Source organism: Corvus cornix, chromosome 10, assembly GCF_000738735.6.
Source record: "Corvus cornix cornix isolate S_Up_H32 chromosome 10, ASM73873v5, whole genome shotgun sequence".
Taxonomy (NCBI): domain Eukaryota; kingdom Metazoa; phylum Chordata; class Aves; order Passeriformes; family Corvidae; genus Corvus; species Corvus cornix.
In genome coordinates this window covers 2997626-3010223 of record NC_046340.1, presented here as the reverse complement: position 1 = coordinate 3010223, position 12598 = coordinate 2997626, and the positions used below count along the sequence as shown (strand labels likewise).

The 12598-nt window shown below is 38.3% G+C and overlaps 2 protein-coding genes across 3 annotated transcripts in view; one reads left to right on the top strand and one right to left on the bottom strand.

Annotated features, from left to right (window-relative positions):
* USP8 (ubiquitin specific peptidase 8) overlaps positions 1 to 9678 on the top strand; it is a 38618-nt gene extending 28940 nt beyond the window's left edge. The window contains exon 20 of the mRNA XM_019280850.3: positions 8053 to 9678. Coding sequence (XP_019136395.1) covers positions 8053 to 8115 — 63 coding nt within the window. The 3' untranslated portion in view covers positions 8116 to 9678. The remainder of the gene's footprint in view (positions 1 to 8052) is intronic.
* Positions 1166 to 12598, bottom strand: part of TRPM7 (transient receptor potential cation channel subfamily M member 7) — a 52693-nt gene continuing 41260 nt past the window's right edge. The window contains exons 27-40 of one of the 2 annotated variants that reach the window (XM_039557650.1): positions 10591 to 10667; positions 9680 to 9739; positions 8560 to 8641; positions 8096 to 8166; positions 7581 to 7618; positions 6561 to 6586; positions 6160 to 6210; positions 6007 to 6072; positions 5101 to 5384; positions 4687 to 4769; positions 4155 to 4360; positions 3070 to 3121; positions 2873 to 2979; positions 1166 to 2695 (exon numbers count right to left, since the gene is read on the bottom strand). In XM_039557650.1, the coding sequence (XP_039413584.1) occupies positions 2565 to 2695; positions 2873 to 2979; positions 3070 to 3121; positions 4155 to 4360; positions 4687 to 4769; positions 5101 to 5384; positions 6007 to 6072; positions 6160 to 6210; positions 6561 to 6586; positions 7581 to 7618; positions 8096 to 8166; positions 8560 to 8641; positions 9680 to 9739; positions 10591 to 10667 (1334 nt within the window). In that variant the 3' untranslated portion in view covers positions 1166 to 2564. The other variant, XM_039557651.1, reaches the window with a different exon arrangement.

Below are 12598 nucleotides of genomic sequence, written 5' to 3'. Positions count from 1 at the left end.
TCTGCTTTCCTCCTCTTTGGTAATCTAAAGGAAATTTAAAAGCTAAAGGATCACAACTCCTCCCTTTTTACAGAACATTTCAAGACTGATGAGGTTTCAGTAGAGGAGTGACACTTGATGTGCTCAAACAAATTTAATTTCATGGAATAATCTTCATGTTCCTACTGCCCAACATCAGCAGGATGTGGCATTGTCCAGAGTCAGGCTACTTTTTTTTCAAACCAACTTGTTTTTTCCCTTTGCCACCACACTTTTCCAATGCCTTCCCTGAAGGATACTTGACATTTATAATTTTTTCTGCAAGTATGGATCAGATCTCTTCTGAAAGTTACACATTTCTCCCCCCTCAGTTTAGACATACACTCCTCATGTAATTCTAGCTGTAAGTCACACAGAGGAAGCTACTGCTCATGCCAGGGAGATGTACAGAAATATGAACGGTGGTAACCACTCCAAGTCTTACAGGCATTTCCCAACCACATTTTCCCCTTTTGGTCTTGAAAAGCTTCAGGCCTGAGTCACTGCAAGACTGAGCGGAAGAAACACTCCCCATGATCACTCACACCCATCACAAGGTGGTCACATCTGTTTATTTTGCTAAGAAATGAGTCACAAGCAGAACCACTGAAGACCAATAACATGGCTAAAATTAACTGTGCGTAGTTAAGTATTTGTCAAGAAACAGAAAGCTTCCCAGTTTTCACTTACAATTTTCTCAATATGTTTTTCTTCTTTCATACGCTGAATTTGGTCACATTTTCAAAACAGCAGAGGCTCCTCTAGAAATCTCTCTCCATCTGCAGAGCCAGTTACAGACTCGGTGCTGCTGTTACTTGGCATTAGAAAGGTGCAAGTACATCTCGAATATCTGCCCATTCCCTCCCAGCAACAGGAGGAGATGCCATCAGGCATCTAAGAAGCAGCTCCTAATTAAACACTGTGAAGAGCTATTTTTGACTCATTAACTCATTAACCCCCTCACATGTGTTTGACAACTATGACAGTTTTCACTTTTTTACCTCCCTAGTTCCTGGTGTTGGCCAAAGTTGTGATACCTCAAAGGCAAACAACTGCCTTGATCCAGCACAGCAAATCCTACTTTTCTGCATAAAGAGTTACTTAAGTTCACCAGAATAACCTTTCAGACTGAGACGGAGAGCAGAAGTCTGTAAACAAGAATAAATTTATTTTAGATTCTTTAAAGATTTAATGATATACAAAATGTATACAGTATTATATCCTTATAACATTTTACCTTTCCCCATCAAACATAAAACACCATTTAAACAACTATTGTGTTCGTGCCTTAGGTCTGTATCTATAAGATACACTACTGAATAAAAAATTTATAGAGCTATATACTGCCCTTTTAATTAAAAATTACAAATTAGTACCTATGTAACAAAAAAAATCGCAGCATGAAACTTCAGTTGGACAACAGGTTCTTTTCTTGCTGAATGCTCAACAGTATTTGGGACAGTTAAATTACATTTTATTGGCATGAAGGTGCATTGCAATCTCCCGTACTTTACACAACGCTAATCCAACCCTAGTCTCTCATAAGTAAGTACCACAAATAACATAACATTAAAGATGTTTTCTACACAATTTTAAATACATTTACAAGTTATGTGTACATTCGGTTTCAATATACTCATTTTAGGAGATCTTTGGAAGGCAGAACTTCTGAAGCGGTCACTACATACGTACGAGGGAAAGCACTTCCAACTTGTGTTCTTACAAGGCAACTTATTTGGACCAGCACAAACTAATTCTTCTATTAAATATGATTATACCAGTCTATCATGGCTTTGTTACTATTTGACAGTGACTTGATAAAATTGAAATGTGTAAAACAAGAAATTTCATTATGCACAATTCAGGCTCTATTTCACAAAACAAAAACAACCAAGCCCAGCTTTACAGTCATGAAGCTGATAGAATCCTGATTCAGGAGACTCTCTCTCTTTTGGAACAGATCAAGTTCCTACCTTCAACTTCAGTCTATTTGCATCCTATATACACCTCATTTGGCTCTGTCCTCTTCAAAAGGCCAGATTAAAAGACACCTGGTGAGAAAACATGAGTGGAACACTTCCGAAAACACTCTAAGAATACTCTGGCATTACAGAGGTAGGTGCTTTCTCCTCGTTTTGCTTATTGACAGTAAGACAAATGCCAAAAAGACAAATGCTTTACCTTAAAACATCAACTACCAAAATCCTTTTGGTGGAAGGCATATTTCCCACCACAGGACTACAGGAAGAAAATCCTCCACTAAACCAAAATAAAATAAAAAATAAAACTTTCTGCTTAAAAAGCCCCTTTAAAAACACATCTTAAATACTTGTCATCCACCTTTAGAATGATCAGCTGCCACGCTGCTCTGTAGATGGTTATCACAAGTCGTAAAATCCTTAGATTATGGACCAGCCAAAATTCCACTTATAAGACAGTAATCCTTGTTTTGCCAAGTCTTCGTTTCCATTAAAGTGAGGGAAAGGTAAGTGACAACTTTGTGAGGTTCCATGAAGTTTGAACAAAGCCATGAGTTGGTCACATCATCAGAGCATCAGCCGAATAGAATTGGCCGGATCGGAATCTTTGGTGCAGCTTCCAGGCTGAATTGTCAATTCAGGGGCATCGTCCTGAGGAAATATGATCTTGTCAGGTGTGTAATCATTCCTCTTCAGATCTGTACAAACAGAACAAAGTCACAATGATTACTATTTCTTGAGCTATTTGAGTCAAATTACAAAACTGCTGTTTATTACTTGTTCCACTTTCACAGCATGCCTTGACTATTTCATTATGTTTCATAGAACATCTCATGACATAGGTGTCTCAGGAGGAGGGATACAGCAGCTCTTACCAGGAAGTTTCAGTTTCCTGCAGCAGGAATTACAGTGGTGCTTTGCTCTGAAGTTTTTTATTGCATCCTCTCCCAAATTGGCCGGACCAAACACCATATCATATGACCTTAGAAATAAAGTGCACATAAACATCACTTAAATGTGTTTTCCCTTTCCAGTGAAAATTTTATAATATTCAGTCTTTCTTTACCCTTACCTTTTTTCCCCAGCTTTTATCACAGAGGGATCTGTCAAATTTTCACCAACACCTTCAGACAGCACATGAAGAAAAAGTTAAATCTGATACATTTCTGATTACATAAATACATTAATATTAAAAAGCCTTGGAATCCTTAGCTATGACTTCTCAGCTTCTCCAAAAATAAAAAGAGAAAAAAACCCACAACAAACCCAACCCAAACTATATGTGATTCTCTACCCTTAAAAAATTGCTCCTAAACAAGCACTTGGTACTTCTCAGATTTCTTCCACCTATTTTTTGCATTTCCTATCTTGAGTTTTCACCCATGAGAAAAACCTCCTATACAGTTCTCACTGCCAGAATACCTGGCACAGAGTTCAGGATAAAACCAGCTTATCACATTGGTACTGCACAAATGTGCCAAGAAATAGCATCTTTTTATGGCACATTTCATTAGGAAAAGATGTATATATATATATAAAATATTTATATTTTCCATGTTGCTGTAAGATTTAAGACCACATTAAAGCAACAAAGCTGGTGAAGGGTCTGGAAAACAGGTCCTGTGAGGAGCATCTGAGGGAGCTGGGGGCATTCAGCCTGGAGAAAAGGAGGCTCAGGGGAGACCTTATCACTGTCTAGAACTACCTAAAAGGACCCTGTAGCCCAGTGGGGGATGGTCTCCAGCAATGGGACAAGGAAACGGCCTGAAGTTGCACCAGGGGAGGTTGAGATTGGATATGAGGTAAAATTTATTCACTGAAAAGGTTGCCAAGCACTGGAACAGCTGCCCAGGGAAGTGGTGTAGGCACCATCCCTGCAGGATTTAAAAGATGTTTTGGGGTGGCACCTGGGGACGTGGTGTGTGGTGGACTCGGCAGTGCTGGGTAAAGTTGGACTCGACGACCTTAGAAGTCCTTTCCAATCTATATCATTGTATGGTTAAATAAGAAAATCATAGATTCAAACTAACTAGAAGAAGCAGCACTAAATAATGCTTGTTATTTACTACAGGAATACAAATTCTTAGCAAAGTGCTATCAAAAGAAAAACCTGCATACACCTTGGCCCCAACCCCAGTTTCAAAGTCAGGGCATTACCTTGCAGATCTAGTACCAACAATTCTCCTCTTGTGTACTCGTATGTCCAGTGGCTGAAAGCCAGCATAACCTCCTCCAGCATGTTAGTTGGGATTATCTCATCACCATTATTGTTGTTATATTTTCTAAACTCTCCAGTCATGCACTCTTCAACTGCAAACCACTGGCCAGCAGAGTGGCAATATAACAGGAAAACTTCCAAGAACCTAGTAAAAAGCATACTTAATGAATATAATTCCAAAATAAATGACAGATCTATCATTACTATTAGATTTTTATTTGATTTGCTAACGATTTAAAGGTTTTTAAACCATTATACAAAGCCATTTAGATGATTACAGTATATTAGAATCAGTGCAGAAAGTATCAGTGGGAAATACTGCCAAGGACAAGTCTGCTTGCCACATTGACAGCAATATTCCAAATATCCACATGTGAGTATCTTCATATATTTGATGCATCTGCCAGCAACCCTGTAGGCCTCCCCCTGAGCCAAAAGCATGCACCATAACAGCAGCTTAAACACACTCACCTTGGAGAGTATGGGATGGATTTGGGCTTCATCTGGTTGAATGCAAAGGTCAGCTTCTGTGCTGCTCTCTGCTGCTGGATTTCCTGTGAGTCAAACCCACACTCCATTAGCTGCATTACAGAACAGGGAACAGCAGAGAGCCAAGCACGCAGTGGGAACAGTGTCTGTTCCCCCAAGACAGGGCAACAGATTACTTGCTTTTTAAATGATGTCTATATTTTAAGAGTTTGAGCTCTTTGATTAAATAACCCATTCTGGAGCAGAGTTTTTATCCCTTCTGCTCATACAGAATTCCCAGAGTAACCATTTTTTTTCTACTCTAGTAAGTATATACTAGTTTACAGGTGGAAAAATGATTCCTGTTCAACATGTAATGCCTGTCCATGTTTAATAATTGACAAAGATAGAACTTACTCTCAAGCACAAGTGCAACACAGTGTCTTCCTTATAAATGCTTGACCAAGTATTGACAACTTCAGGAAGAAAAGACTTGATGATATAGAGATGTCCTGATTTCAGGATATCATATTCTGACCACGTGCAGACGACTTTGAGAGCTCGACGTAAACCTCCTCCCATCTCCTCTTTACTTAAAAATTCAATTTTAGCACAGAGTCCCAGTTGTGACCAGGAGGACATGCTGTTGTTCAGGATGCTGGGAGAACTTTCTTCAAGGCGATACACAGTGACCGGTTCACCTATGTGGCAGCACAAAAAGAATTACTGAATTGGATTTTCCAAGTTTAATATTAAAAGCACTGAAAACCTATGATTTCTTACAACAAGTTGCAATATTAAGTCATTACAAACATCCTGAATTAACAAAAAGTTTAAACTGCCCAGTAGGACAACCCCTCTCCAGCTTTTCACAGAGATGCAAAATTTGTCCTCCTATTTAGACCTATTAATGACACTGCTCAAACAGCACTAACACTGAACAAATGTTTGTTTACAGTTTATACAAGTGGAGACAACTTTAAGGGATCCTTCCAGAATAGTTTGTTATAAAACTGTTAGTACAATACTACCATCACTGTAACACCATTTCTGAGGACAACTATAATTAAATCTACATTTCATAATCAAGTGAGTTGTCCTAGAAAAGGTGCCATACTCACATATATTTTGAGTGTTCTAAGACAGAGCCTAGACTTCTTTTAGTTCATTAAGACTTCAGTTTCACACTTGCTGTGAGAAACTGTGAACTTTGCTTTGATCCTTCTATATTAGAATGATCAAACCAAATTCCATATAAGGTTTGCTTTTCTCTTCTTCCCCAAAAGACCACAGTGAACCAGCAACAAGAAATACAGTTCTTACCTCTTGGAGGCACAGGAGTGAATGGAATGCTCTGTGATAATCTCATCAGGTTATTTCTTTCTACAGCTAGAGGAAAATTGCAGCATTTGTTGAAGTTTAAGGATTTAGAAGTGTCAATAAAAATACAAACATTAGTTCATAAGAGGGACTGACCTGAGTAATAGTAATTGATATCCATGATGGGCTTGAAAGGAGAAGCAATGCCTGAAAAGAGATTAAGGAGAAAAAGGAAGAAAAAAAGAGATATTCTTGCCACTAATTTATGTACTAAAATACCACACGCAAAGAACAACTGCCAAGTAAGTACAGTTTGAAAAGCATCTGCTGTGCAGAAAATTAAATATTGCACTTAGATCTTTAGTACCTCGGGGAAAAAAATAAAAATTGTAGTGCTTAATGATATGTGGTTTATGAAAAATTAAAAAAAAAAAAATCGCAGTATTGTGTGTCCATTAAATTCCAAATTACCATCAATTAAATACATTGTCATGCAAGACCCAAGCAGTTGGTTATATACAAAAATCCCTCACCTTTACAGCAGAAAGGAAACTTACCATTCAATGCATCTTCTTCCGATGGCCTGTGAAATGCCACAAAAACAAGTCATCTTCAAAACTTACTTTGTATTCCCTGCTTTTGACACACCATCCTAGGTCACCTTGTTAACCTCACAGTACCACTCTTATCCTGTTATCCTATTTTTCAAGGGCAGTACAGGCTTCTTAATTACAAAATAGTAATGGAAAGCTGTTAAGTAATCTCGTGTTTTTAGAGCTACACTTTAAATACCTCCAAGTCATGCACAACATTATGTAAAGTTTGCATCACAAGAGCTCGTTCCCACAGAGGTGCTTTAATTAAAACTTGTTCACAACGGCTTACCCTTCTGTTATCAGATAAATAAGGTAATGGCTTTAAGAGTTAACTCAGAGGGTAATTGTTAACAAGAGAAACGTCTGCACGATTGCAGAGGTGGTTACAGTTTGAAAGGTTGAGTAAAGACCTTTACCAGGAAGAGAGCTGCTCACCAAGTGTCAACACAGTCATTTTCATGTTTTGCCCTTCAACGTGTGTCACCATTAATCTAAACCGAACCTGTCAAAGCACGGTGAGAGCTCAACATCACCCACCCATGAGCCCCTGCAGGCCTGGGAGCCAACCCAATCCTAGGCTGCATCCAAGAAGAGTGACCAGCAGGTTGAGGGGGGTGATTCTGCCCCTCTGCTCTGCTGTGAGAGACCCCAGCTGGAGCACTGTGTCCATCTCTGGGGCCCCCAAGGTAGGAAGGACCTGTTGGAGAGGGCCCAGAGGAGGCCACAAAGATACTCCAAGGGCTGGAGCCCCTCTGTTCCAGAGACAGGCTGGGAGAGCCTTTCAACCCAAAACATTCTATGATGATCCCATGATTCCTGTGAACACATTTGGTCATTTATTAGGAAAAAAATTTCAAACTCGGTGGGGTTTTTTTTGCATTAAACGCAACTAAATACCACTATAGCCAAAGGCAACCAAAAAGAAAAACAGATCAAAATACAGAGTGATAAAATTGCTCCATTAGTAGAAAGCTTACTTACATTTGACTGCTATTTGAAGGTCTGCCTTGTAGCCAATCCTTTGAAACAATGGAGAGGAAAAACAAAGAGGGCTTCAGTTAAGGAAAGCACATTATATTCAGCTGCAAGTGGGGTGGGTGGCAATGTGTTTTAAGCTCTTGCAGTACAGCCTGTTTATTGGAAATAAACCAGGCTGTACTGAACTGCAGTTGAATGGAGAGACCCAAATACAACCGAGAAATAGTAACTACAATTAAAAGAATAAATAAGGCTATATATTCACTACTGTTTCATGGATTATATAAATAATTCTTTTCCTTAAAAGAAAAGAATTTTGGTTTTTTCTACAAACAGAAAACAGCATGGATTTTCATAGTGAGAACATACACAACTTCTTCCCTTAGTGAAAACAGGTCTCCTGTTGCCTCCTAGAACAAGCAAGTCCACAAATCAGTATTATTCTTTATCTGTTTCTTCTCCTTTTTTTGTTCAGCTTCTAGTTCTGCTCAACAATGTCACAGAAGGTCGATACAAACCGTCAGTAAGGCTGCTTTAGAGTCGACTTGCTGAGTGTCTTCACTCGATGCTCTCCTGCTCTTGCTGTACACTGCAAATGAAGGAGATTTGTAACTGGATAAAGAATGGCACATGTCACTGTCACCTATTTCCTAACAGTGAACAAATAGACAGCTTTTATGAGATAGCTCTCACAAAAAAAGCCTGACCCATAACTATCTGATCTTTAAAAGGAGTTTACAGTCCTAACTAGATCACGTTGTTTTTTACCACTCTGGCTGGCTGTGGCAAATACAAGGTAACAGAATTGAACTGCCATGGCTAGAAGAACCACAAGAAGCAGAAGAAGATTCAAGTACGATCAAACATGAAAATATTTCAAGATGATTTAAGCTTTTGTGTTTCCTTTGCATCTTCTTAGGATATCCATTAGCAAGGCAAGTTAGGGACAACATTAGGTCACCTGAACAGAGACCAGACTTACACTGCTCTGAGTGGGCTGTCAGAGGGTCAGTAAACCCACCACAAGAACTGGATTGTCGTAGACCACTGTCAGTTTGAAGACCCTACCAAAAAAAAAAAATTACATTTACCATCAGTCATTATCATTATTGCTTTCAACTACTACTCTTGGACCACAATCTGCCCAGTTTCTGCCCAGAATCCAGGATTCTTCAAAACTTCTGGATGTACTTCAAATACCTCACTGCACAGAAATGCACATGTTGAATGCATTAATTCAGTTAAAATGCTCTCCTCACAGCAGCCACCAGCTGTAACATTTTCAGGCACACATTAGGACTCCTGACCCACACCAAAAGAGTTCTTTGCAAGGGAATGTTGCAACAGGATACAACTACAGAAATGTCCATTACACCGGATCCCTACAAGCACCATGTTCAGCTCATCTGTCTCATCCCTTTGTTGGCTATCAATTCTCATACAAGAATGTGGCTCTGGCAGAAACTAAAGTTCAATTTAGTTAAACTAGAATTTAAGTTCCACTTAAAATAGGAACAAAACACAGTAAACCCTTGCCACATAAAAACGTACTGGTTATGAATGGAATTTCCTCATGGACATACTCCTTCATAGCAATTACACATTATTGGAATATATACTGAGGTGGTTAACTTTTGACAAAAAAGTATTTCTTTTGCAAAAAGGGAGAAAGGTCACAAACTAGGACTGTGCATAGAGTGACACAGGGCTGGAGCATTCCTCCCTACTCATCTATTAACTCCAATGGTTACCTGAATGAAATAGAAAAATTCACTGTGCCCTGCTTTTGATTCCTAGATTTATAACAATTAGGAAGTTGTTACCACCCTTTTTCACCCTTCCCTCTTACAGAATACACCCCACACACCTAAACACATACACAGGCCTCTGTGTGTGTCCAAAATGTGTATCTAATGTGTGATTGTGTGCATGAAGAGTATTTCTTTACATCCCTAAACACTAAAACTATTTAGACCTATGTCAAGGAAACATCCAATTTACAGATAATGAGAGAAGAACAGAGACCCGTGTCTTTACTAAAGAATACTTTTAGTATCTGTCAAAAATAATGTCCCAAATAAATGGAAACTTTCTTTACATACTTGAAGTCTGGTTGTCTCTATACCCTCCAATATAGCTTTTTTGAAGTCTTCCTGTTGCTCCTATCAAAGAAACAAAGTAAATTGTTAACAATAACACCAAAAAATCTGTGTCAAAAATACACACAAAAAGCTTTTATCCTTATCAGAAGGAGTAACTGAGAACAGAAACCCTGCAAATGGTCATAATGCAATTCTCAAGGTACATTCTCTCCTGAATGCATGATAACTGCAAACAGTAATTTGTATGTACTAATTCAACAGCTACACAGAGAAAACTAGTTCATATATATATATATATACACACACACATATATATACATATACACACACTATAGTACTTGGAAGGCAGGTTTGTTATGATTAATCACTTTCCATTTAGTCATTTTTATTATTCTTAAGGAAGCAGAAATTACTCATTTTAGTTTATGACAAATTTATAAGAAAAGCTTTTTCTTCTTGGAAACATACGGAACAATTTTTGTCCCTTTTGAAAATTATATGCACTGTCATCTTGCTCTATAAATTATAATGTAAATCACTCTAGCCTTCCCAAAGGCTGATCTTGAAATTTATGAGTGTAAAACGTTTAATTAAACACTAATTATGGGATACTTAATTTTATCTCAATTCACAGTTGTCATCATCTTAACTTTCATAACTTCAGAGCTTGTTTATTATTTCATGAGTATCCTGTTATGGAGCAAGAGTACTTGATGGCAGTTAAGGTTACATGAGTCTTCACTGGATTTGTTTTTTTGTAGTCATGAAACAGATGCAAAGTGCAGTCTGCAAGGAATGTGTAAGTTTTTTGATTATATTTGGTCTTAGACTTTTTCCAAACGAACTGTGACATTACAGTTTAAAAGAAAGTGACCCCCACTAATATATCTGACAAAGCCTTTCATGCTCACCTCGATATCAACACTTCTTTCCTTCATTTTGCTGGCTGCCTCTTTGAACCGCTGGAGGTCCATGCTGTCTCTGTGACCTTTGACACAGTGAATTCAAAAAGAGTATTCAAAATCAAAGGCAACCTCCAGTGTTCTGACCATGCCAATAGTTTGCATCACCATAGCAAAGGGTTACAAACCACCTAAGGTCTGTGTGCCTGTTTGCACTAGGAAAGGCATTACAAACACGCTAAAGTAAAGATCAGTGTAACAATATATTGATATGAGACTATTGCCTTGCCCGCACTGAGGTGTGGAGCACCACAATTCAAAAAGTAAAGCTAACGTTTTAAAACTTTACTCAAGCATATGCTCCTCACAGGAAAGGAACAAGGCCTGAATTACAGTACTTTTATGTATGCTTGACAAATGAAAGAGAAGTAGACAGTTTCCTGGAGGTAGCTTTTACAACATACCCTTCATCCTCCCAGCTGCAAGAAATACTTTTCAGAATTTTCCCAAGCATGTGGCTTTATAATGAACAAAAATCTATTTGGCTTCACAACTGAAACCTGCACGGTATCACAAGTGTTGTAAATTGTGGACAGTAAGAAGGAAGGGTATGTTCTAAATACTAGAGGTGTCAGAGGACCATATACAAAAAAATCTGGCTCCAGTAAATAAGTATAGTTAGTATTCAAAGTTATTAGTGGTGAAGTACATTTAAAGATTAGATAAGAGCTGTACAATCACTGTCCATAATTTCTGTTTAGCCTTGCTTTCTTTTTTCAACCATAAGGCACTTGTAAACAAATAGCTAATGCAGGTAACTTCTTAGAAATCCAAGTTTCACAGCAGTAGAATAAACTCTTGTCTAGAGATTTAAATTTATACAACCTCAGCAAATCTCTGGAAAACACTGAGACATTCCTAAACAACTAGGGCAAGACAACCCCTCTCTGCAGGCAACCTGACAATTCCAGATTACAATCTTCTACTAAACACTAAGCATACTTAAAGCATTATCTACTTTACAGGGATCAGTTAGTAAACCCACACCTGTATTTTGCAATGAATCTGCCACTGTTTTACCATTCAAATATGTAGGTAACTAACCAAAACCATCCACTTTTTTCCTATTAAGCAGAACTTGAGGGGAGGCAAAATGTTGTATTGAATTAAAGGACTTTGGAAGCTTCCAAAATGACTGCCCCAACATAGGTTAGCCTAGGCAACAGTGGGAGATCCCAGTTGTAACAGTGCTTAGAAATATAGTATAGGAGGAACCCTCAGCTTGACACAGATACCACAAAGATATTTGTCCAGGACTCCACCAGCCTGAGTAGTGTTCTGTAGTTACGTCAAGAAATAGACAATATTTTTGATTTATGCAATCAGAAGGTAGGAGCTTTATAATGAGTCACAATAGGTTTGTCTACAGTGCCCGTACCAAATTGTACAGCTGCTAATTGCCCAAAGCTGCTATACTCAACAACTGGATAATGTTTTTCAGAAAAATATTGTCTATGTGACAGAATTATGGAGAAATTGTAATTTCAGTTAAAAAAAACATTCAAGCAACATAGGGAAATTAGAGATGTTAAATGCAAAAAAAGCAGAGCAAAATGGTAGAATAAAGTCACCTGCAACCGGAATACACCCAAAATACCATACAATTCTTGGTAAGTCAAACCTTGTGGCTTAGATTTGGTCCACAGTTTATGAAGCAGTCCCATAAGGATGTTAGAACATAAATCTCGGGTTTGCAGTTCCATTGCATGGACATGCTGACTTTTGGAAAGTTCATCTTTAATATTCAATTTTCCACGTGAGCCGCAACAGTTGACTGTTGACATCAAGTCGCCCGTTGACAAAGAGAACTTCGTTTGGGGCTTGTTCTTCGCTAACTTGACAGGGGACTGGTGAGCACATTTGTCAACTCTGCAGCTGTAGTTATCATTAGTGTCACTCTCATCATGAATAAAACCACAATTAACGTATCCTCCATTTTCAACACAAGGTTGGGTGA